Source organism: Pseudonaja textilis, chromosome 3 (genome assembly GCF_049901715.1).
Source record: "Pseudonaja textilis isolate UNSWEBS1 chromosome 3, rPseTex1.2, whole genome shotgun sequence".
In the NCBI taxonomy this organism is placed as follows: domain Eukaryota; kingdom Metazoa; phylum Chordata; class Lepidosauria; order Squamata; family Elapidae; genus Pseudonaja; species Pseudonaja textilis.
In genome coordinates this window covers 48992493-49018181 of record NC_141992.1, presented here as the reverse complement: position 1 = coordinate 49018181, position 25689 = coordinate 48992493, and the positions used below count along the sequence as shown (strand labels likewise).

General features: G+C 37.1%; 1 protein-coding gene and 1 long non-coding RNA gene across 2 annotated transcripts in view; one reads left to right on the top strand and one right to left on the bottom strand.

Annotated features, from left to right (window-relative positions):
* The window catches only part of GRM4 (glutamate metabotropic receptor 4), a 346515-nt gene that overhangs the window by 193629 nt on the left and 127197 nt on the right, over window positions 1-25689 (bottom strand). Inside the window, exon 3 of the mRNA XM_087929596.1 lies at window positions 10032-10248. Coding sequence (XP_087785722.1) covers window positions 10032-10248 — 217 coding nt within the window. The remainder of the gene's footprint in view (window positions 1-10031; window positions 10249-25689) is intronic.
* LOC148126106 (uncharacterized) overlaps window positions 1-25689 on the top strand; it is a 79719-nt gene that overhangs the window by 49165 nt on the left and 4865 nt on the right. The window lies entirely within an intron of this gene.

Sequence of the window (25689 nt, the reverse complement as noted above, 5' to 3'; positions counted from 1 at the left end):
AGGATGCAGCTGCTTTTAATGTTGTCACATAGGTCACTGATGTAAAGCAGAAAGTGTGTGGGTCCTAAGACACTGCCTTGGGGGACACTGCTAGTAACTGGTGCTGGATTTGATAGGACCTTCCCTATTTTGAGCATTTATTGCCTGTTTGACAGGAATGTGTCTATGCACTTGTGCAGGGGTCCGGAGATGCCGTAAGAACTAAGTTTCAGCAGTAGTTTGTTTTGCAGAAGTTTATGTAAATTGTGCCTATTGCTTTACCCTGTTATAGAAGTGTAGTCCAAATGTTTCTGCAGTGTAGGAATTGCAGATTACATGACAATTTTTTTCTGAAACCAAAATGCTTGTTAGAAAGTAGGTTGTTTGTTTCTAAGTGTAGGGTGATGGATTGGTTTATAATTGATTCCATGACTTTACAGGTGACGCAACACCATGAGATTATTGATCTATGTAAATGCCATCGATTTTACTCACATAGAGTTTTTTATGTGTTCCAGTGTAACTTGAAACCTGTTGAATATACTGTTATTTATTTTTCTCGTCCTCTGATGAGGGAGCATCCCCACAAAATGACTTCATCATTTTGGTGCTTTCAAATCCACTCCTGTTGATTGCCTGGATATGTTCCTGCAGTTTTCAAAATTTTGAAGGGGACTCGCCATTGCCTTTTTCCTAGACCTGAGACAGAACCAAGGCCACCCACTTGGCTTTGTACCTAAGACAGGACTAGAACTCATAATCTCCTGACTTCTAGCTTGGTGTTTTATCCACTACACCAAGCTGCCTCAAAACATATTGGAATTCAAATCCCTTTCATGCCAATCCCTTTCTCTTCCTCTTATAGAATAGACTACCCCATCCTTAGTTTGCTCCTGAAGAGATATGAAAACATAGCTGTTCAGGAAAGTATTTAAGGACAAATGACTATTACTGTACCCCACTTGTGGCACATCTGTTTGGCTGCTGTCAATGACCATAAGCTGTTGTTTGTTTTAATTCTATGTCATATTGGTTGCATAAGCTGCTTAGAGCCTGTCAGAACAAAGTGGTGTAGAAATCCAACTAAATGAACAGTGGCCTTCCCCCCAAAAAGCATGAAAAACTGAATACTTCCAAGGGCATTAGTGATTGATGTTTGTCTTCTTGGTGTTTTTATGGTGATCTTGAGATAACATTTTGTTCTTACTGTGGGATTAGCCCAGTGATGACACTTGATTATGTGCTGCATGTGGATATATGCCAACATAGACTCACAGAGATCCTTTATTGATTGGTCAACATAATTCACAGAAAAAGCAAGCTTTCCCTGTACATTCCATAGCTTTCCCTGACATAGGATGGCATATTTGTGTGTTATTTCATTCAAAATTTGTTATTTGAATTTCATTCATGAAATGTGCATAAACTATAGTACTAATGGAGACAAAGCTTGACAGCCCCAACACTAAAGAACAAAAACTGATAAATTAGATTCTCTGTATAAATAAAAAGCAAGCAGTTCTCCAAGCTCCCATAGCAGAGAAGCCTAGAATTAAGACAGTTCCTATTTATAGCACTATGATTAGAAACTCTCCACTTCAAAGTTTTTATTCCCTTTATCCATTTATAAGGCCATAACGCAGTTGGACTAGAACTAAATAGCCCAGTGTCCCACAGATCTCACCAGAACCTAATGTGCCATTCAGATACAGTTAAATTAGTAATAGACAGCAGTCTGTGCTCCACAGGACTTTTTCTGCCTCAGAAAACACTCTTTAGTCCCCACTTCCACTCTCTTCATGGCTTAGGCAGTAGAGAACCAAAGGGGAAAAGAACCAGCTTGGATACAGCAGAAAGCTCTTACCATTCTCAGCTTATTGTTTCTTGCTGTATATCCTGAGGGGTAAAGTTGGCAGAAACAGGCTTTATCATGAGGAATACCAGAACAATTCTGCAAAGAGGAACTAAAAGGCTGAGCAGCCATGAAATGCATATGATTTCCCTTTAAGTTCTTGCAGAACATGCTGCAGTTAGGATGATTATGTGAGTATTTCTACGATCAGCATTTTTCTGTTAATGTAGATGTGATTGTCTATGCTCTCTTGAGATGTCCGGCACTTCTATTTGAGACAATGTGAGTATGACTTGAGAGATGGAGGTTAAAAGCTAGGCTGCCTTATAGAGACTTCTATACAGCCAGTGACATGGTTGTAAAGTTCTCCATAGTGTCCCTCTAAAGGAGAAGGTTGGTAAAGATGATAGAACTTGCTGAAAAATATTGACCTGTTTGATTATAGAAAAGACTATATATAGAAAACTTAGAAATATATATATATAAATATATATATATATATATATATATATATATATATATATATATATATTCAGTTGGTAATAATAAATATATTATATATATATTATATATTATATATATTAAATATATTATTATTACCAACTGGAAACTCCTTATGGACTTTACGTGTAAAACAGAAAAAAATGAATTTATGATCTATGGTTTTGATGATTAGATAGACTAAATTATAGGCAGAAGAGAGTCATGATATAACTTTAGAGAAAGGGGTAAATCTGAAAAGATGATGAGAAGTCATTTATTTAAATCTTTTTTTTCTTTTCTATTTTTCTTCCATCTTTTTTCTTTTTGCAATTTAACTTTCTCTTTTATTTCTTCCTTTTTTCATACTCTGTTCTAGTTTGTATAATTTTGAAACATTATGAAATCATTTTGAATCATTGTGAAAGCATCCAATTAATTGCAAACAAGAGTGAGCAGACCAGATCAATTTCAGATGAACTGTAAAGAACAAAAAGTTGATATTTTCTTAAAGTTGAAATTTGTAAATATAAATAATTTTTGTTGCCAGCTTATGAAAAAGAAATTGGACAACCATGGTATAAGGTCTCCTGTTAGAATAGGGGGTTGGATTAGAAAATTTCCAAGGTACTTCCAACCCTTCTATGTTCTATGAATATGTGTTGTATTATTTTTACTCTTGTTTTTAAACTTTTAGAAAAAATAAAGGGGGAGAGAAGGAATGTTGGTGACTCACTGCTGATGCCGCTTTGCAGAATGGTAATCCCTTTTAAGCATCCTGTATCAACAGTCAGCAAAATGCTTTCCTCTTCTTGACAAATCCCTGCCGTGTTCTGCTGACCACAGAATTTCAAGTCTTTGACAAGTTAAAGTACCTCCCACAGGGACAAGCCCACTACATTTTGTGAGCTGTATAATGGAGAAAACATTGTAACTCATTAAAATCTGATTGTATTTGTATACATCTCACATACCAACTTAATGAAAGAAGAGGAAAGACTTCAGTTGTTTCTTTTTCCACTATCTCCAACCTTCCAGATGCATGAAATTATAACTTCCGTCATGCCTGGCCAGTGGCAAGCTGGATAGCATAATACAGATTGGTGGCATTCACAGAAAAGGTTCATAAAAATCAAGATGGCAGTCACAGCAGCATCATTTAATCCTGGGGGCACCGTGGTTAAAGTGCAGTATTGCAGGCGAATTCTGCTGACAGCCTGAAGTTTGATCTGATGTGGCTCATGGTTGACTCAGATCGGTAAAATGAGGACCCAGATTGCTGTGGGCAATATGCAAAAAATGTTTACACTGTGAACTGCTCAGAGAGTGCTGTAAAGTGCTATGGGGTGGTATATAAGCCTAAATGCTATTGCTGTTAAAGTCCCACATCTTATATTTGTAAATCAATTCTAACTGCCCTGTTTGGCATCAAGTAGTTAATCTCTGGGCATTAAGCACTGCAAGATGCATTGCTTAGGAATCTGCTGTTTCTATCAGCTTAAGGGAAATAACATGTTTTCTTCAGCATGCACTAAAACTAATTGGAGCTAGGACCAACTATGGGAAAGATTTCAGGATTTTAAAGAGTGACATGGGTTTCTTGAATCTCAATATAACTTAAAGATTTGGTGTTAACCTTAATATCTCCCTCTTCCCCAATTATTTAATATTTTTAAAACGATTAAAAACTGGGGTTTACCACCTCTGGTTTTGGGTTCTCAAAAATCTATCAAGTTATTGGGACCTCTAAATTGTACTTTCTGCATCCCTGGCTAGGCTATAGTGTTTGGTTTTTTTTTTAGTCTTTATTTATTCAATAGCCCACAATTTTATGTATTTGTATGTGGTTCTGACTATAAACAAGAATGATGCAAGGCTTATAAATGGCTAGATTCAAAGATGTGTGATCCCTGAAATGCTCTCCTTCATTTATTGATCTCCTTCAGCTTTGAGGCAACTGCACAGTAAAATTGAGTTTCAGTGGTACACAAAGCATGATTGCTTGCAGAAACTGCAGACCCAACATCCTCCTCAATGCCCATGGACTTCCCAATACATTTCTAGAAACATTACAAGAGTTAATGTGACATAAGATTGCCTAGTTTTGTGAGATTTCAGGGTTCTCGTGGAAGTTCATATGGGTTTTTAATGTTCCTATCCAAGATCTCCTCAGATTTCAAGGAGACACGGCTAAAATTCCTAAAATCTGAACGTTTAATGAGATTTTAAATAATTCTTTTTAAAAATATTATATCCTGGAGAATGCACCAGACCTACTGCACAAGGCGATCTGATGATACACAGCGCTTTAAGATAGCAATATTGTAATAAATATTCAGAGAACCTAACACTGCTACTCTTGTGTTATTGCTATATTAGTATCTTTATCATTCCTTGTCACAACCTGCTGTGGAAAGGAGGACTTATTTTTACTGATACATGATGAATGAGAAAAATGCATTAAGAGACTGCTGAGATATGGTATGGGAAGCTGAATGGCTGAATCACCTAGTATCGATCTTCTTTTATGGACCAAGATTTTGTTTGTCAAACATCTACAGAGCAGGCACAAATCTACAGCTGAAACTTTTACTGGCAGGAAGATACAAAAATGGGAGATGCTCCAACTGTTGATTTTTTTCCCCATCACAGGTAGCTATTGAAGTCTCAGAGCTGCTGTCTATTAACAGATGGTACTTCTATATTTCAGCAGATATATATTTAGAATACTCACTGAAGCAGAGCCCATTCTTATAATTTTACCAGGCTGTGAGTTTATATCATACCACCATCACTGTAGTAATGTGAAGTCTGTCTTGATTTGTGTTGTATATTGTCACAGAGACGGCTGGATGACACTATCAATCCCTTGTGCAGAAATGCTCTTAAGACATGATACAACTAAGGCAGTTTGAAATGCCTCAAAACAAGCTTTGTTCATCCCACAAAACAAACTATATGAATTGAACAACAAAGACTGAAGTGCCATCTACTGGAGTTGTAAGCATTCGCACAAAGTTGGAACTCTTCTCAGATTTCTTTTACCATGATACGTCATTGGTTGGATGGAAAAGTGGGATATAATGGGTTTGTAAAGCATGGCTTGTTAACTAACATCTTTTCTGCAGCCTCCACAATCCCATCATTCTGGATGAGACCTGATTTTCAGCCTTATTTTTTTCCTTTTTTTCTTTTCTTTTCTGTTCTTTTCTTTCTTTCTTTCTTTTTTTGATGCAGGGGATATTTGCTTATTTTAGAGTTTGCTGAGGACGAAGAGAATAGGGTAGACCCTCACAAACATGAGTTATGGAGTTCCACCCTTGCTATGCCATCTATATGTATGTTGAAATTAATAGAAGTTATGGATTCCCACAGTAGATTAAAAAGGATTAGGTTTGGGTTAAAATTTTAACTCTTAGCATTTTAATGTTTATACTGTTTTATGTTTTAATGCTTTATTGTACACTACTGAGAGCCACTCTTTGAGGGATATGGGCAGTTCATAAATGTGAGGGAGGGAGGGAAGGAGGGAGGGAGGGAGGGAAGGAAGGAAGGAAGGAAGGAAGGAAGGAAGGAAGGAAGGAAGGAAGGAAGGAAGGAAGTAAAGAGAAAAGAAAAGAAAAGAAAAGAAAAGAAAAGACTCAAATATAGGTTGAGACAAAGAACACACAGTTCTATACAACCTCAAAAAAGATTTTTAACTTTAAGTTCCCAGTTTTTGATACAGGTTCTTATGTTAGCAAAATAGCTAATTTAAGTGTCACCATAAATAATCAAAACATAAATATTTATCCACTGGCATTAAAATTTGGTCAAAGGAATAAACGAAAGAGGAGAGAAATATACACGTACACACATACACACACATATGTAATCATGACTTGATTGTGTGTTCAGGATACCTGTACTTCCTACAGGGGATGAAGCCCATGTCTGTTGCATTTTATGCTTTCCTTATACTTCTTACTGAGGCAAAGTAAAGGTCAAGGTAAAGGTTCCCCCACACATACGTGCTAGTCATTTCTGGTTCTAGGGCCAGTGCTCATCTCCATTTCTTAGCCAAAAAGCCAGCGCTGTCTGAAGACATCTCCATGGTCATGTGGCCAGCATGACTAAATGCTGAAGGCACACGGAGCACTGTTAACCTCTCACCAACGTGGTCCCTATTTTTCTACTTGCATTTTGTATGTGCTTTCCAACTGTTAGGTTGGCAGGAGCTGGGACATGAGCTTACTCCATTACACAGCGCTAGGGATTTGAACTGCTGAACTGTCGACCTTCTGATCGACAAGCTCAGCATCTTAGCCTCTGAGCCACCGTGTCCCACTGAGGCAAAGTAGCTAAATCTATAAATTTTACATTCTATAAAGTTCAAAGAGGTGGAATTTACACACTCAGTAGTTTGTACATTCATGCCTCCCTAAGAAAGACTAATTATTTTGATAGCAGGTTTGATTTGTGTGGGTAATAATGCCCCCCAAATCCCATTTGAGGCTCTTAGCATTCATAGATGGTGACAGAAAAATGATTTTTCCAACTATAAAAATGAAAGCAGAAGTTACACTTGGAGGCACTCTCATTTCCATGTAGACTTTTGTAGGACAACAATTCATCATGACATATGCTCATTGCATCAGATGTCAGGAGACAAATATGTATAGCTACGGTTTGCATTGTGACATAATCACACATATATAAACCATGTTTCCATCATTGTGCCTTATTATGGATATCTATACATTCCTACCTTTTCATTTCCTCAAAATAGTCAGCTGGATATATTTTTTTTAACAATGGAAAATGAGAATGGTTTAGATTGTCCCTAAACCTCAGGGAAAAATGGCGTAAATATTAGACATTTCAATAATATTACCTCTGTTTCAGTGGTGATCAACGGATTGTGTTTCAGCTCCTGTCCTTAGGATACTTACCTACTGATATTACAAGTATCTGGGACAAATTCTAACATAATTCTCTATCTCTCTGCAATGCCCTGCAAACTGCTAGTCTTTTGCAAATAGTTGTAATAATGAATCCAGCTTAGACTGTGCAATTAAAAAAGCTTAAGCAAGATTTATAGCAGGATTATATCTGCAGGGTATTGTCAATGCCTAACATTTGGACACTATGTGGTCCTTAAAAATAAGCAATTACAAGAAGCTTGATGTGCTGTATAAACATATAAACACAGACGCTTTTGCACAAAATTGGAAAATATACCTCTTCTGATTAATATAGCAGATGGAGAGAGAGGAGGAAACCACATGCACAAATATCTATCAACAAAGCTTTTAAAGAACCAATCCTATTTGTCAAAAAATCTCTGGAAGCTGAAAAGCAATTCTGCAGGTTTTCCCAAGGTCTGTATCCATGGCTGAATTGTCATCTTTTGTATCAGCTCTATTCTGATGCTTTAAGTGGCAAACTGACCTAAAGAAATTTAGTAGACTAAGATGTTTCTGTCAAAGAGATATTGTAAGAAAATAATTTTACCTGCTAATATGTATGCCCTTAGGCAGCTCTTAAAGACTCAAGAATAGAGATAATAAAAATAAGATAACAATTCTGTCTTATGCAGGTTATGTTTTATAACAAATTTACTCAAGTTTACATATACAAAGATTAAAAATTTAGATTAAAAATGAATATTAACTAATAAAACTATAAAAAAGAAAAATGCAGAGAGAAAAAGGAAAAAATAAAAGGAATAGGTAAAGAAAAAAGATATATAAAGAAATGATTTCTCATTTCATCAAGACAAATGTAACTTCAATAACTTATCACTTTCTCTGATATTACAACAAAAAATCCTTTCCTACCATATCTTATCTATAAACAAATTTTAAAGCCTTATCATTCAGTCATAGTCAGCAAATGTCCACTAAAAGTTAACAGGAATAACATATCTATTTTAACCTTAATCAAATAAACCACTTTTATATTTCTTTACTTTTAAGACAATAGCTTATCACTTTCTCTAAAAATACAAATTATAGCTTCTTCTTATATCTTATCTCTTATCTATGAACAAATCTTTAAAGCCTGTCATTCAATCCTGATAAGAAAAATCCACTAAGAGCTAACAGAAATCACAACACATAGATTTTAACCTTCATCAAATAAGTGGACTGAAGATAGCTCCATGGAGAACAGAATCAACTATTTGATAGGATCCATCAAAAGAATCAGCTCCTTGGAATTCCTCTCCAGAACCAAGGAGAAGACCCAAGATTGTCCACTCAATGATTTTGGAAAGTTATAAACTTATAAATTGATTAAGAGTCCATATGGATTTGTAATAAGATTTTGAAATTAATTACAAGAACCCTTCCTGTGGGTTGTTTAAATTCTATAAAAATATTAAGATTTTGAAACTAACTACCCTTCCTGTGGGAAAATGTTTTTGATTAGGGGGGAAATGATAGTAGGGAACTTTGAAAGTTGGACACTAGAGGGAACCAAAAAGAATTAAAGATTATAATTAATCTTTAACTAATATAGAATGGAGCAAATTCAATGATATTTGGGAACAATGCACTCAGAAATTACTTTTAAGATTATCTGACATCGTTAAAAATGCATTTAAAAGCTATGATAGAAGAGAACAAATTGATATTGAGGCTGTTTCGAATATGGAATTAATAATGACACCTTACAAGTATAAAATGAAAAAAGCTATACACTAAAAGAGAATATACATAGCTCAGGGTTGAACTATGGAGTGGTGTTCTCTGAACTTGGTTGCTTGCTTGCAGACATTTCATGACCCGATTAGGTAACATCTTCAGTATTAGGGAGTGTGAGGTGTGCTCCTTGTTTATATGCAGTAGCTTACTCTGCCAGTGTTGATGAGATTTGGTTTTCCGGCACACATGCCCCAAAGTAACATGGTTGGCATTTCGTATGTGTATAGGAGATCATAGGGTAGAGCAGGTTTATTGTGCTTTCAGAAGAACAATAAATCTTTCTAGATTTATAAAGAGCCTGCATAAGACCTGAAAAGCATCAATCAGGTCTTATGGAATAAGAAGCCTGCAAGAAATGCTAATGTTCACTGTTTCTTCAACCCAAGTCAAACTGGCTAAGAAGGACAGTGCCCAGTAAGTAGAAGGGAAGGTGTATGTTCACACCAACCTGAAGTAACCAATAGTATCTGGCCAGAACCATCTCATCAACTGCATTATCAGTGATATACATCAGTGAAGATGGAAACATTGTTGTAAATTTGGAACAACTAAGGATGATTTTAAATTGCCTCAGACATGGGTTGGGGATGAGAGAAAGCCAAATAAAGTAGTTATTGTGACCATTTTAATATAATCACTTTTCTGTTCACAGAGCAATTAAATGTTTTTAAAAGTCAGCATGTACCCATAAAGGAGAACTTCCATTTAATAGACCATGTCCAGTTGAATTATGACAGGAAATAGAATGTATACCCAATTGTTAGACAATCTATGGGTTATCACCATTTTAAATACCTTAAGACAGCAATGTGGTTGCATTTCAAGAAATATAAGACTTCCAAAGATCCTTCTAAGCAACCCAATTTATAACAATAACTTCCTTGTCTCCTTCATACATTATCATTTTTATTCAATATATCTAATGGGAACCAATTATTCATTCAATTAATACTTTCAACACAGTGTCTGTAAATACATTATCCTGAAGCTTTGTAATGACATACTGTGACTTCCAAGGATATAAATTTACATACCATTCTCCCTGGATTTCTGGATGAAGGCTTCTACTCCACTTTCACCATAGCTCCCTTCAGAAGCTAAAGTTGAAACATAATTCCACTTGAATGCTTTAACAATGTCTACCATAGCCTGGGCTTGGTAAGTATCAGAGGGGACAACGCGGGAAAAGTAGTCATATCTACTGTTGTCACTCAGGTCAGGGGCTGTAGAAGCATAGCTTATCTGAGGAATCTGTGAAAATAAAAGGTCAAATCACAACATTAAACAGTAGAATAAGACTTAGACATCCCTAAACCATATCCTACTTTTCTAATGGATTAGAAACACTAAATAAATAGACAATGAAATTTAATAAGTCAGAGCTAAGACAGATTAACAACTGCATTGGATTTAAGGAGTTCCCTATATTCCACCAGATTTAAGTCATAATTTGTTGTCACAACATCTGACAACATCAATCACTCCCTGATACTGAGGAAGAAGATTAGACCAGGAATAAGTAACCCAGCACCATCTACACATGCTAGACTACAATGTTTACAGTACAATCCACTCCCATTTGTCCAATTAGCTGAAATAAATGAGAGCCAATATTTATTTATTTATTGAATTTATACCTATTCACTCAAGGCAACTCAAGGAGGCTTACAGAATGTAAATCTATATTTAAAACAAAAACAACAACAATAAAAACTAACAAAAAGTACAATAGAACAAAATCTGGGGGGACATAAATAAAAAATCACACACACACCCAAACTACCCACACACACACACCCTGATGACAGCAGATTACACAAGCTCCATCCCGCTCTGGGTTCCCCAGGCCCGCTGGCAGAACCAGGTCTTTAGTGCTTTCGGGAAGAGTATTAGAGAGGGGCCCATCCTAATCTCTGGGGGAATGATGTTTCAGAGAGAAGGCCACCACGGAGAAGGCCCTTCTTCTGGGTCCCACCAGGTATATCTCTCTCAGGGATGGGACCCGCAGCATTCCCTACCTCCTCGCTCTAATGGGTCAGGCAGATGTGACCAGCAAGAGATGGTCCCTCAGATATCCTAAGGATGAACTGGGGTGGTTTTTTTTTTTCCCTTCAGTTGAATTTCTTCTTTTTAAGGTGCATACATCGGGTTTTTGTATGTTTGTAGGTAGAGCAGGCTAACTGATTTCTGGAGATTCAATCAAAAGGGGCTCCATGCGCTGCATAAAATGAGAGGTTTGGAACCTGCATGTGGCCTGGGTCTCCAGATGCCTCTTTTATAAAAGTCAATTGGCAGATAACCATTTCCCGCTTGCATGAATGCCAGTTTAGATATCCTTCTCTGTCCCTCATGTTATTATGGCTGTTAATAAGGATACTGGAAGGCTCCATTGATTATCACTCAGTAGCTGCAGCCTCTTCTAGATTCTGCACTTTTATAAGTCAGCTCTGATACCAATTACAGTGGTTAGAAAAGTTTGCTAACAGTTTTTAAAGCTCGGTAAAGAGAGCATTTTTTCCCATTGTACCTTTATTAAAGACCAGAAATCTACCCCAATTTATGATGGGAGTAACTAGACAATTGTTTTGCTGTCACAAAAATTAGAAACCGTGCCCTCTGAGTTTCAACTTTAGAAACTCTGATTTGTTGATCTCAGCAGTGAGATTGACTCAGCCCACTGTCTTGACTATTTTTTGCTTGTTTATTTTGCTGCTGACATTTTTTTCCAAAGAAGCAAAAGGGAATCATGACGTTTCTACATATACAATCTCTACTTCTATATTGACCTACATTAAAGGAAAATCAGACTAATACTATTAGCTTCCTTTTAGTTTCTAAAAGTCTTATTGATTTGAAATAACTATCTGATATTTCTTATTCAAGCTTCTGAACAAAAAAAAACCCAAAATATAACTTGACTTTTAGCAATTAATTGCTACCGTTGAACGGTTTGTCCTTTAATTCTCATATCAAAAAACTTGCCCACCACTAACTATTTATTGCCATTATATGTTTTTTTTATCAAACTGTCTCAGAAAAAAATACATACTAAATAGTATCTAATATTAATACAATAACAATTCCATAATCAAATATTATCAAATATGATATAGCAATGGGCATCTTTCAAAGAACTCTGAGTTCTTTGCAAGCTATTGAGAATCCCTCCCCACTCCCATACACACATACTTTTTTTCCATTAGAGATGGAGTTCTTGCATCCCTCACTACTAATATCCTATGCCAATACATAGCAACATCTAAATGTAAGGTGTGTTCCAGGGCATTCTGAATGCACAACTGAAAATGTTGTGCCTAAAATTGTGCCTATAAGAATTGGAGTCATCCCATAAATAACATCCTGGAATCTTTTGTGGAGATGTAGCAGTATGAAACATGAGGAGATAAAGAGCATAATATAGGTTTTCCAAATATTTTTAAATATTAAGAATCACTGAATGTCAATTCAGTGCATCATCTGTCTGCTACTGCAAAATACCAACAAATAGTCAACTGTTGAAAACCAAATATAATTGAATGTGAGATATGCAGAAAGCCTGAAGAAATTTTCAGCTGGGAACAAAATCTGAAGAATATTTACCATCAAAATTCACAGGGAGAACTTTGAAAGAAATTTTTAGGAAAAAGCCCTGAGTTTGTATGAGTTTGTATACCTAGATGTTGTGGCTCCGGGCTTGGATTCAGCTCCTGTGACTGATATGAGTTCAAGTGAGGAGGACATGGCAGAAAAATATGTGCCGGCATGGCTCAGTGATTGGACTAGTAACCAGGATGAGGAGATGGACGTGACAAAGGAAGACAGACCTGATGTATTAGAATTGTCAGGACCTTTGACCTCCTCTGGTTCCTTATCTGATCAACAGCCAGGAATGGCTGACAGGGAAGTTTTGAGAGAGTCTTCTAGTGGAGATGAGAACTTGGAAAATTTGTGGTTAAATGTAAGGAACAGAAGATGTTTGAGAAGGCAAACTCAGCTGGTACGAAAGAGGAGGGCGAGTCAGTAAATTAGCACGTTGCCTCAATGAGTATAAAAGGACACAGATGGCTGGTAGAATTTGCCAGGAACAAAGTGACTTATTGAGTGAGGACGTTACAGCAAGAAGCTCTGAGACTTGAGATTTATTGCCAGGACTGGTTTGCTGGACAGAGCAAAGACTTATGCTGTGGATTGAGATTTCTGCCAGCCGTTATCTTGTAGGACTTCTTTCTGTTTGATTTAATTTTGAAACGGCTGCTTTCTGTTTTGTTTGTTTGAATTTTGAAGGGGAGTCATAACATCTAGAGACCACATAGTTAATTAATTATGAAGCATAATAAAATTTATAACCAAGACTTCATTTCCATAGCAGTTATTCAAACATACATTATTATTGACAATATTTAGATTGATGCTCCAACCTAAATCTTTATATTTCTGAGTAGGTAATATCCTTTTTCATTGATTGAGATAGATCACTCCTATTTCATTTTATTCATGGAGAACCAAAGTTATTGCTTAAGCAATTAACCCCAAATTATCAAATGACCTTCAAAATCCAGACTAAGGGGCATTGCAAGAAATCCTCAGGTTATGTCCATTCATTCAGCAACCATTCAAAGTTACAAGGATACTGACTAAGGTAGACTTAAAACCAGCCTTTAGAATCTCAGCCATTGCAGCACCCCTGCAATAAAGTGATCAAAATCTGGGCATTTGTTGCCCAGCTTACAATTATGACATTGCTGTGGTCATCTAACTAGGATTTCCAATATTCCCTAATGGTTTCCCATCAATGAGGAAGCCAGGAGGACACAAAAATCATGGTCATATGACATCTTCACTTAACGATCCATGTGGTCTTCACTTAACGATGGCAACCAGAACTGCCTTTACTAAGCAATATTGTCACATGATATTACACTTTATGACCATGTTGTTTAGAAATGACAACTCTAGTCCCAATTGCCAAAGTCTACCTGTATTATAATTGGTCAATCATACCATTGAATATAATTAATTTAGATTAACTCGGTTAGCAAAATCGTACTAAGTTATGGTTGGCCAGTATTTATGTTAAGCAAGATAAGTAGTTAGCATTTCTCAATGGGATATTTTGGAAATGATTGGAGATCTTTCTTCAGTATTCTGAATAGCAAAACTATTCAAAACAAAAATATTCTAAAAATTGGTGTTTAACAGATAATACAATTGGGTTGTATTATGTCAGTTATGTCAGTGCTGCTGCACATAGATATGTACTTGTAGAACAGAACAAGTTGAATCAATTATATCACACATCACTTACTATGCAGCCCAGTTTATGAAAATGTCATGCTTGAAACGGTTAATTTTCATACTTGTTGATTTTAAGGAAGTTTTTGAAATAATTGAATTGGCTTCATTCTATTAATGCACAAAACTAACAATCAAATTTTAACCTGCTGGGAGACAACCAAGAAATCCCAGGTGTATAGGAAACAAAATCCTAATAGAAGGCTATTACAGATCATTTCAATATTGTTGTTAAGAAAAATTATGTGATTATATCTGTGAAGTCACCAGGAGCAGAACTTAACTTGAGGAAGTCTTTAGGTATTAATTATGTGAAAAAACAGTAAAATTCATCTTAACAAAATGGCAGAGAACAACAATAACAATAAATACAATGAAATTAAGATAGGAGAAAAACTGTTATTTGTTCTCCTATCCCAGTTTGGGTCTAGTTGCATTTGTGCTGGTTTATGACCACAATAAATCTTTGATTAAAGTACAAAAACTTTTGAATATCACCAATCATCATCTAGATAATGGCACAGCAAATCCAGATAATATAGTCACCAAACATGTGCTATCATATGTTCAGAAAATACATAACTGAAAGGGGAAGAGTGAATAAAAAAAGGCTCTGGGAAGATGAAGACTGAACATTGCATGAAGAAACTGGATGAGGAAGCACTCTTGAAGAAGATGAGCTCTAGCAACACCCCGCTGGGGACGGTGGCTTTGCTACAAGAGAAGCAGAAAGCCCAGAAGACGCCGTACATTGTGCTCAGTGGCAGTGGGAAGAGCATGAACGCAAACACCACCATGAAGTGAAGCACCAGCTTCCTGTCACCGGTGGGAATGCTTTGGATGCAGTTCTCCTTGCAGGATGCACAAGGACCACCTCCATTCCTTGCTTCTGGTGGGAATCTTGTTCATGGGGCCTTTGCTCACCAATCTTCTATGTATATAGTTGTGGGGCTGAGTTTTTAAGCAACTTTTTGTATCACTGTGTGAAACCAAATTGCTGTAATTTAAAAAAAAAAAAACCAAAACAGCCAGCATAACAGGAATAGAGGGAAAAGTCTAAGTGTTTCCACAAAAAGTGAAAATGAAAAAGAGCTGGCCAACCAAGTAGAGGAGAAGTCAGGCCAACATCAGTTTCTTACATCTCTTGTTCAGTACTCACAAGAGATATTGGTTTGCCTGGTGAAAATGACATAAAAGGGCAGCCTAATAAAAGAGGAAAGCAGTGATGGCAATGGAACCATAGATTAGAACAGATGACACTGGCCTACCCAGTTGCGTGGGGAAGACTTACATTTCTCCACTAGCAACTTATAACATTCTTTCAAGTCAACCAATCATTGCTGTGTCCAAAATAACAGTAATGAAGACAGCCTTTATATCACTTCAGCAATGGCTTGGTGCTGAAGTGATATAAAGAAATTTATATCTAGGGAAACCTACAAGCTTTCAGTGGGGAAATGTCTTAGCCTAAAGCTTGCTGAAGCACAGTCTTGGAATGGAAGCTCAGTACAGTATTAAAAGCTCTTATCAATGAAGCGGTAAATAGCTCTCTTAAATTAATTACAATTGTCTCACACTGAATTGTGAATTAGAGTGATTTAGCACCAAAGGGGGGTTACATCACTTAACATTTATAGTGCACTTTACATTGGCAGTACGTTTGGCAGGCAGTCATAAATTTCAGTGATGAAGATTACTGAAAAGACTTATTCAGTCACTATAACTTCCCTCTTGGATGCTATAGAAGGTATTAAAACAACATCCCTGTCTCATCTCATATTCTTCTATTTTTATGATATATTTTCTATTCAAGAAAATGATTATGGTTCTTCATGGAATGTCCTACAATGTGTCAGCCAATGGTCCAAATATAACCAGTTATAAGCCAAACATAAACGAAGTAAGGAGTCCCCAGACCAAATGCAGAATATCTCAATGTTTGAAACAAATTGCAGAATACATGTGACCAATCAAAGAAAGAGAGCTAAAAGGGTATTAAGTGCAGATTCTAAAATGATTTGGTCATATTTCAGTCTTTCCTAGGGAAATAAAGTAATAAATTAAGTTTATATTTTAAGCAAAAGATTTGAAGAATACTCTCCAACAGAACCTCTTTTATCCTGAAATATAAACAGGACATTCTCTCTGCAAAAGATAAAATGTAGAGGTCACAACAGTTTCTAAAAAATAGAGGACACTAAGGCTCACCTTTTTCCTTTGTTTTGTTTATAAAATGCAACTATAAAGATTACAATCTGAAATAGAAGAGTATACTTAACCCTTTCACCTCAAGCTGTTTTCTATTAGAAACCTGTTTTGGGAAAAATAGAACTACACTTATATTTTCTTTTGCAAGAAGAAAAGTAGCTGATGGTAATATCCCCATTATGCCATTCTTCCACTTCACATGGCAGTCTTTGTGATTACAAAACCCCAATTATAGGAAAAATGTGACATGTGACTTAGATATAAAGGAAATAAAATCTATAGCCATAACCGCTATTCTCCTTTGGTGTCTGCAGCAATGTTCATATTTTTTTAACAACCTCCCATTCTTCTGAGTTAATGAAGACTGTTTGCAGATAAGTGGGACACAAATAAACTAGCAGAGGCTGTGCCTTACTTGATCAATATTTGTAAACCATGCCAAAGAAGCAGCCCATTGAGAGGAAGAATGACATACAAGTGAGAGTAGATGATGATGATGATGACAGCATCCATTCAGTCATGTCTGACTCTTGGCAATTCTCCACATCTAGTTGTTCTATACGCTGGCTTGTCAACTTTGATGGTGTCCAGACACCGTGTTCTTTGGAGACCTGGTTCCAAACAAACTCTTCCAAACATAATTGATTTCTCTAGTGAATTCTCCTTCATGACATAGCCAAAATAAGTGAGGTACTATTTTGTTATTTTTCTTTCCAGTGACATGTTTGGTGTTATGCACTCCAGTGGAAAAAGAGATTTGCCTCATGACAGTACTGTGTTAGGTTGAGCTCAAAGTTATTTTCTCATAGCCATGCTACCAGCCCCAGATAATTATACTTTCTTTTGATTATGTTTATTTATATAAGACTTGACTGTTGCTTGAAATGTTGTAGTAACTAGCTCAAATGAGACCATACACAATGTATCTCAGTCTCTACATTTTGAAAATAGCAAGTACATAGGCACCTTCGAGATTGTTGTCAGGTGCATCAAATAAGCTGCAGAGGAAGCCTTGCATGTTGTGTGGCACTGGTTGATTGGATGCTGCCTGGCACCCTGAATCTAAGGAAGAAACCCTTTTCCATTCTTGGACAACATCCAAGAACAGCTAGAATCTGTACAGAAGCCCACACTATTTTTAAAAGGAGTGAGACACTAAAGCCTAATGTTTTCTTGTATGTTACATCATCTTTGAAAGCTGAATAAGAGTGGTTTGAATTATAAACAGTGAAAAGAAAGCATCAAAGAAACTGCAGGGCCAGAAGAGAGGAATATTATACAAGTGTACAATAGCGTACAAGTGTACAAGTGGCAAAATCCATCCATGGTCTTGCCATGTTAGATGCTCAGGATAAGGAAAAAATAGAGGTATTGGGCCACTGGCTTTTCTCCATCTTAGCTCCTTCCTCTCTGCAGTAGTTTTCTCTAACTATATGGCTACTTCATAGGCATTAAAAAGAGGAGGAGGAAGCAGAAGATAAAATCCATGTGACTGGCTAATAGAGAAGCAGAAAAATGAGCACAATGTGCACAGGATATGATCAAAACAGTCAAGATGTCAGCTTTGACAGTGTGGCTGAAAGCTCTGCCTATTTTATATTTGTGCAGCATGTGTTGCATATGAAAAGCAGGTGAAGCATCCATATTACCACCAAAGTCAACCTTGATGATTTTTACCCTACATGGCAGATGCCCGTGAATCCAGCCATCATCCCTTGCTCCATCTTCAAGGAAAAAAGAGTAATGGCTCTACAGAGATGGTGGCAAAATGACCATTTCCAAATGAAGAACTGGAGAAGGAAGGTTGAAATACTATCTGCCCAATTATCCTGCAGCTCTTCAAAAAATATTTAGATGTAGAGCCCAAAGAAATGCAAAAAGGTTGGGGGGGTTGCACAAAATGTGATAGAAAGCATTCTACATTTGTTTGCTTTTTACTTCTGATGGAAATAATTGGAAATCAGAAATAGGACAAATCATCATATTAAGAGTATTCAAATTATGAACTTGTTTTCTGTTTGTTCAATATAGAAAAGTAAAAGATAAAGATGATAATAATCAGAAATGTTAAATGAGAGAAAACTATCTTAGATTTCCAGCTGGGGTTCTACAAAGGTTTTCATCACATTAGAAAGTAAATAAAGCAGAAGAGAGAGGAACTATCTGGCTAGTGTTGAAGCTAAGATGACTGTATTTAGTTGCACCCTGAAGAAGGAATGTAAAGGGAAAGGTTTCTGTCTGGAATCTATTAGAAACATACTACAGGTACTCCTCATTTATCAGCTGCCTCATTTAATGACCATTCAAAGTTTTGATGGTGTAAAAAACACTTTTGCAAACAAACTTTGCATGTATGACTTCTCAGCATCTCATGGTCATGTGATTGCCATTTGTGGTTCACAACCAGCTTCTAACAAGTAGAGTTAATTCAGGAAGCAGAAGTAAAATTGCAGGTTATGGTCATTGATAGTTTACTGAATGACCAAATGTGAAGTGACATAATTAGCCTATTATGGTCACATGATTTTTCAACTTAGTGACTGCAGGGCTTAACGATAGAGTTGTTGGTACCAACTGTGATTACTTAATGAAGACTACTTGACTCTGTTAGATATCCTGAAGGTTTTAGACAGAGCTTAGGACTTTCCTTAGGACTATAGTGGGAATGAAGGGCAGCCTTTCTAGATTCAGCATCAGGAGCCATCTTTGTTCACCCCATCACCACCACCACTGTTCATTTTACATTTGGTATGATGGAATCTTGTGTTCTATTTATTCCACATGTGTAAATATATTAGCATGTTGTAAGAAAAAGGAAAACCACTCATATGGTCCTTTAAAAATTAACACATTTTAATATGGCAACAAAAGCTTACGCCTTCATAAATTTGGTGTTTGAGGTATCTAGAGGAAACTTTTCTTTTTAACATTCTGACTGGGTTAATAAAGCTCCTGTGGAAATAATAAATATTTAAACTTTAATTAAGTCATTGTGATGTTATCTTCCAACAACTGCACAGAGAGTGCACAATTCTGTCCCTTCGAAAAATTCCAAATTAGGAAACCTAACAGATCAAGACTCCTGTATGTATTCCATCCTCTATCATAGTAGTTCTCCTATAGAAGAAAGTTTTTGGTTTTCCCTTTTCATTATTTTATTTAAGCTGATGGTTTGTCTCTCTGTTCTCCAACTGAATATTTTTCAAAAATATTTTCCCATTGCTGCTTAACTCCCTTTTCTTATTTATTTCCCTCTTTTTATTCCATCTCCCACTCTTTCCCTATTAAATGTGATGCCAGCATTGTAAGTAGAGAACTGCACCTGAATGCTAAAAGAATCTTGTAGACTTTTCTAACTACCTGCAGAGAAAGAGAGGGAGGGAGGAGGGGGAGAACCTTTATCAAAGCACAATTGGGATTATTATATGTGACAATCTGCTTTGTGCTCTATTCCAAGAGGCTGTGATCTGCTTATTAGGTATCTGTGACCAAGACTATTTAATGTGATGCTTGATTAAAGCTCTGCTCAGACAATAAAGCTCTGATGTGTTAACGATTTCTTTGGAGATGGGGCACCTTGTTTTCTCCTTCTCTCTTTTCCCCTGCTCCATCCATCCTTTTCTACAGAATCTGAAGTAATGGGATTTATCCAAGCTAAAACACTGCATTATGCAGACATTTGAAAGGAATGGTCATGGATTACAAGCAATTATTAATCATTACTAATCAAGCATTACAATGGATGTGAGGACCCAAAGCTGGAACATGCTTTGGAGCAGATATGCTGAACTTATGCTGCACCTTCTTAAAGAAATTGCATGCTTTCTTTACTTCTATAATAGACATAAAATGGTAAAGGTAAAAGAGTCCCTACAGATTTAACTCTGCTAGTTCAGAGGTTCTGAACAGCAGGTTCTGACCAGTTCTGGAGAACCGATAGCAGAAATTTTGAGTAGTTTGGAGAACCGGCAAATACCACCTCTGACTAGAGATTTTACAGTATCCTTCCCCTGCCGCAGCCACCAAGCCACGCCCACAGAACCGGTAGTAAAAAAAAATTAAACCCACCATTGCACTAGTTGTTGCCGACTCTAGAGAGAAGTGCTCATCTCCATTTCAAGGCCATTCACCCAGGAGTGTCTGAAGACATTTCTGCAGCATGATGTCACAGAATGATGTTACCTTCCCAACAACGTATTTCTATTAATTTGCTCGCATTTTCATGCTTTCAAACTGCTAGGCTGGCAGGAGCTGGAGTGAGGACTCCGCATATGATGGTTTCTGTGGGGATGTGTTTGGGAGCTGAAACCAAGGTCCTTTCAAAAGGATTCAACTTTGCTGTCACTCCCAAACACATCCCCACAGAAACCATCATATGCGGAGTTGAAACCAGCCTGACCAAAACCAACCCTGACGATGCTAACAAAATCAGACTCGAAATCACCAACATCCTCTGCACTAGCAAACCACCCAAAAGCAACTTATCCAAAGAAGAACAAACTGCACTACTTAACCTGAAAGAAGACACCAGCATAATAATCCTACCAGCAGACAAGGGCAACGCGACAGTGGTTATGAACACATCTGACTACCAAACCAAGTTAACCAACCTACTCCAAGACCCCACATACAAACCCCTAAAGACAGACCCCACCACCTACCTAGAAAAAACTACCAAATCCAAAATAAAAGCCTCCCCCATCAGTGAAGAAATCCAGCAAAGAATCATACCCAGAGAGAAATCATCCAGATGCCCTAAGCTTTATGGTCTCCCCAAGATACACAAAGAAGGAATCCCACTCAGACCAATAGTCAGCTCCATAGGCTCACCTCTACAAAACCTGGCCAAATTTCTCGCCAAACAACTACAACCCTATGCAGAATCCATCAACTCACACGTAAGAAACTCATTCCAGTTCATCGAGATCATAAAGAAACAAAACTTACAACCCAGTGACCTACTAGTAAGCTTCGATGTCATATCCCTCTTCACCCAAGTGCCAATAAAAGAAGCCTTGACAGCCATCCAAAACAAATACAACCCCCCCAAGCATATCCTAGATCTGACCAACCACTGCCTATCCAATACATACTTCACCTACAATGGACAAAAATACAAACAAATAGAAGGAGCACCCATGGGATCACCCCTCTCACCTGTCATCACAAACCTCTACATGGAACACTTTGAAACACAAGCTCTAGAAAAATACGACCACAAACCCAAACTCTGGCTCAGATATGTAGATGACACCTTCATAATCTGGCCACATGGGAAAGAAAAACTGAACAACTTCCTCACACACCTCAACAGCCTACACCCCAAAATACAATTCACCATGGAAACAGAAGCCAACAATCAACTTCCCTTCCTAGATGTCTTGGTATACAAAAGATCCAATGGCTCCCTAGGACACACCATCTACCAGAAGAAAACACATACAAACCGCTATCTACATGCACTCTCACACCACCACCCAGCACAGATCAATTCCATAGCCAAGACACTCATCTCCAGAACAAAATGCTTAGCCGATGAACAACACCAAAAAACCGAACTACACACTCTCACCAACGTACTTACAGCCAATGGATTCCAAAGAAAGAAGATTACCCACCTAATCCAAAAAGAAACCCCAACCAAAATCCAAGACAGAGAACAAGAAAACGGCAAAGCCCTCCTCCCATATATAAAAGGCACTACAGACAAAATCAGCAAGATCCTCCAAAAACACAACATCAAAACAGAATTCTGCACAAACAGAAAAATATCCACCATCCTAAGAAACCCCAAAGACAAAATCGAATTAGAAAACCAAGGAGTATACAAAATCCCCTGCACTGCCTGCCCTACCACATACATTGGACAAACTAACAGAAGAATAAGTGCACGCATTGAAGAACATAAGAACTCAATCAAAAAGAAGAAACGACCTCTTCCCTGGTCCAACACCTCAAAGCCACAGGACATGAAATTGATTTTAAAAATACCAGAACTATCGCCAAAACCGAACACTTCAACAGCAGAATAATCAGAGAAGCCATAGAGATAGAAAAACGCCCACACAGCATGAACAAACGAGATGACACCTCCCGCCTTCCAGCCATTTGGAAACCCGCCCTCATGAACAGACGAGTACCTAACATGAAGAATGACACCAGACCCACACCCATGAGAGCCACACAAGATGCCACCACCACACCTCCATGTAGAAAACAGACTCACATCCACTCAGAAGATGAGACACGACCACAGACTAGAAGCTGCACTGCAGCTGCATCACTACCCACTTCAAACCCCTCCGAGCCATACATGAAGCAAACCGACACCCACTATGAAGATGCAGCACGACCACGAACTCGAAGCCAAACAGCAAGATCACAGCTCACCAACTCAAATCCCCCAGCAACTAAGACTAACCTGAGCACAACCAAGCCCCACCTGAACAGAACACGCCTTCAACCAATCAGAACACGGCCAACCCCCCAACCAATCAGAACACAGCCAAACCTCCTACCAATGAGAACTCACCCCCACCCAATCAGAACACAGCCAGGGCCCCACCCAATCAAGTCCCACCCCCACTAGCAGTTAAAAGGAAGAAGCAGCTGCAATCTCACATCACTCTGAGAAGCACAGAGCTGAAGACAGAAGCCTGAAGATGATGAATGAGACTTCATCGAAACGTTGCCTAGATACTTTGAATCTTACGCGGGAGAAAACCCGAACAACCAAAGATCCACATACAAATACCCATGAGAACCTCAGAAAACATATATATATATATATATATATATATATATATATATATATATATATATATATATATATATATATATATATATATACATACATACATACATACATGCATACGAATTAAGAGGCGTCAACACCACATCCGTTCCTGAGTTTTGTCACACCTTATCCCTTATGCCTAAGGGAAAAATTCTTGTTCTTTGCACTCTCTACTCTGCTTTCAGTGTGCCAGTGTGGGAAATATCCATAACTGTACAGTGAAATGTTGGTACAATTAGAAAGCAGATGAGACTAATAAAGATAGTCCTTTAAAGAGGGGGAAGGGGAAGAGTAATACTTTATTAGATCCTGCAAGTATTTCGTATAATAACTCCAGAAGCATACAGGACCAACTACGAATGAGAATGCTTTGTATGTGAATGCATATATTAGTGGGAAAGTAGTACAGGTACCATATTATACATTGCAAGCATGGATTTATTGAAGGGAGAAAAGTTAAAAATACCTCTTTATCACTTTAAAAACTTGGTACATTAAGGAATCAGACATGACAAAATGGAAAGGTCAAAAAGAGAATGGTAGATAAAGATAACAATTAGCACTCTATCACCCGCTTGGTTCGTTCTATAATATAATTAGTTTCAAATCTATTTTGCCAATGCTTTTACTTCTGTAAAGCACTATGAGACTGAAGCAGATTCAGCAGATTTAACTAATCCAAAGGAATTAACAACTATACCAGAAGGATTTAATTTCTTTTTATCATATTTATTCCCAAGCAATCAAAAATCATGGAGAGGAAAGAGGCCATTTAAGCCATATGTTCAACCTCCTGTTCATATCAGGAATTAAAATTAAAGCATACAGACCAATGCATCTCCTGAACATATCCAATGAACTCACCACTGAATAGAAAGTGACATGTTTGTTTTTTAGCTGACATAAGGTAGACCAAATCAAGAAACAGAAATTACAATAAATATTAGAACTCTGTTTATAGACTAGAGTAACAGAATATTGAAAGCCTGACAGGTTTCTCTTTAATTTACCATCTTATACCCAAGAGAGTCAAGACAGGGAAATCTTAAGTTTCTTCCTTGCCCCTTCCTGTGTTAAGTTTATAGTTTTGTGAAAGCTACTACATATTTTCTTCAAAGCAATCTCTGTACTAATTTGTTACTACCAAATATATAAAGAAGGCAGTCAAATTGACATGATATAGTCAAAAGAGGCCATTGTTAAAAAGCCATCTAGTACTCAAGAAGTCTCTTCCACATCATCATCACAGTTATTTGCATCTCACATATAATATGGCAAATGTACAGCTCCAGACTTTGACAATTTCATTTATGAGCTGTAGTTGAGAAGGATGTCCCATCGTAAAGTTGTGATCTTAGAAAACTGCTAACAAAGCATTTTGAGACAAAATTAGAGGAACAGGAGCTTGTGCCCATAATCTTAATATGTGCTGAGAATTATAAATAACTGGATCCCCTGTATACATTCAGTAATTCAATAGGGAATTTAAATTTAATGTCCAAGTTACGGGGAATTAGGCAAGCCCCACACAGCTGGAGGGCATCAAGTTGGAAAAGTGGTTTATGTCTTCTGTAACCATGCAAGAGGCAGCAAGAATAAATTGAGCTGATTTTGGGAATGGAGGGGATTCACTTCTGGGCACTTTGAATTCCCATGATGCTTATGCTTTTATGTATTTAAAAGCTAGTCACTTTCATTTAGCAGATGGTATAATAATTCTTTTCACTTTCTTTTTGCTAAAAAAAGTACGCTAAGCATCCTTCACCAATCTGAGCTTTAGATTTCAAGATAGCTCTCTACACTTCCAGGCTGTCTATATTCCCCTATTTAGCTGTCCCTCTTTCCAAGTGAAATGTCAAAAAGAAAACATGACCAATCACAGAATGGAAGGAAGGAAGGAAGGAATTTACTTTCTAGAAACACATGAAAGCTAACTAAACTTGTTTCAAGCTACTGATCATCTCACCATGGATCCATTGTAAAGAAATCCCTAATTTACTGCCACCATCACCTTGTATACTTATTTAATTCCTACCTATTCTAGGGAAATCATTTTGTAGCCCTATATATGAATTCTGGCACATCATCTGTCATTGGTGTCTTACCAATGCACATATATAGTCAAGTTTTGTTCTTCAGCCTTTTCTTAAGAATGCTTCCTACTTGGTTGTGTCTTCCTATTTGTTCTTTAAAAATCATTTTAAATTAACTGCCAGATGTTGAGTTTTTACCATTTTACCCAATTCATTATAAATTAACATGGAAATCATTGGGGAACCATTTAAGAAACTATAGAAGTATTTTCTCATCACATCCATTTGTGATATTTATTATATAAAAAATTCCACCAGCAAAGCTAACACAACCATTAACATACACACCACTCTATTTACATT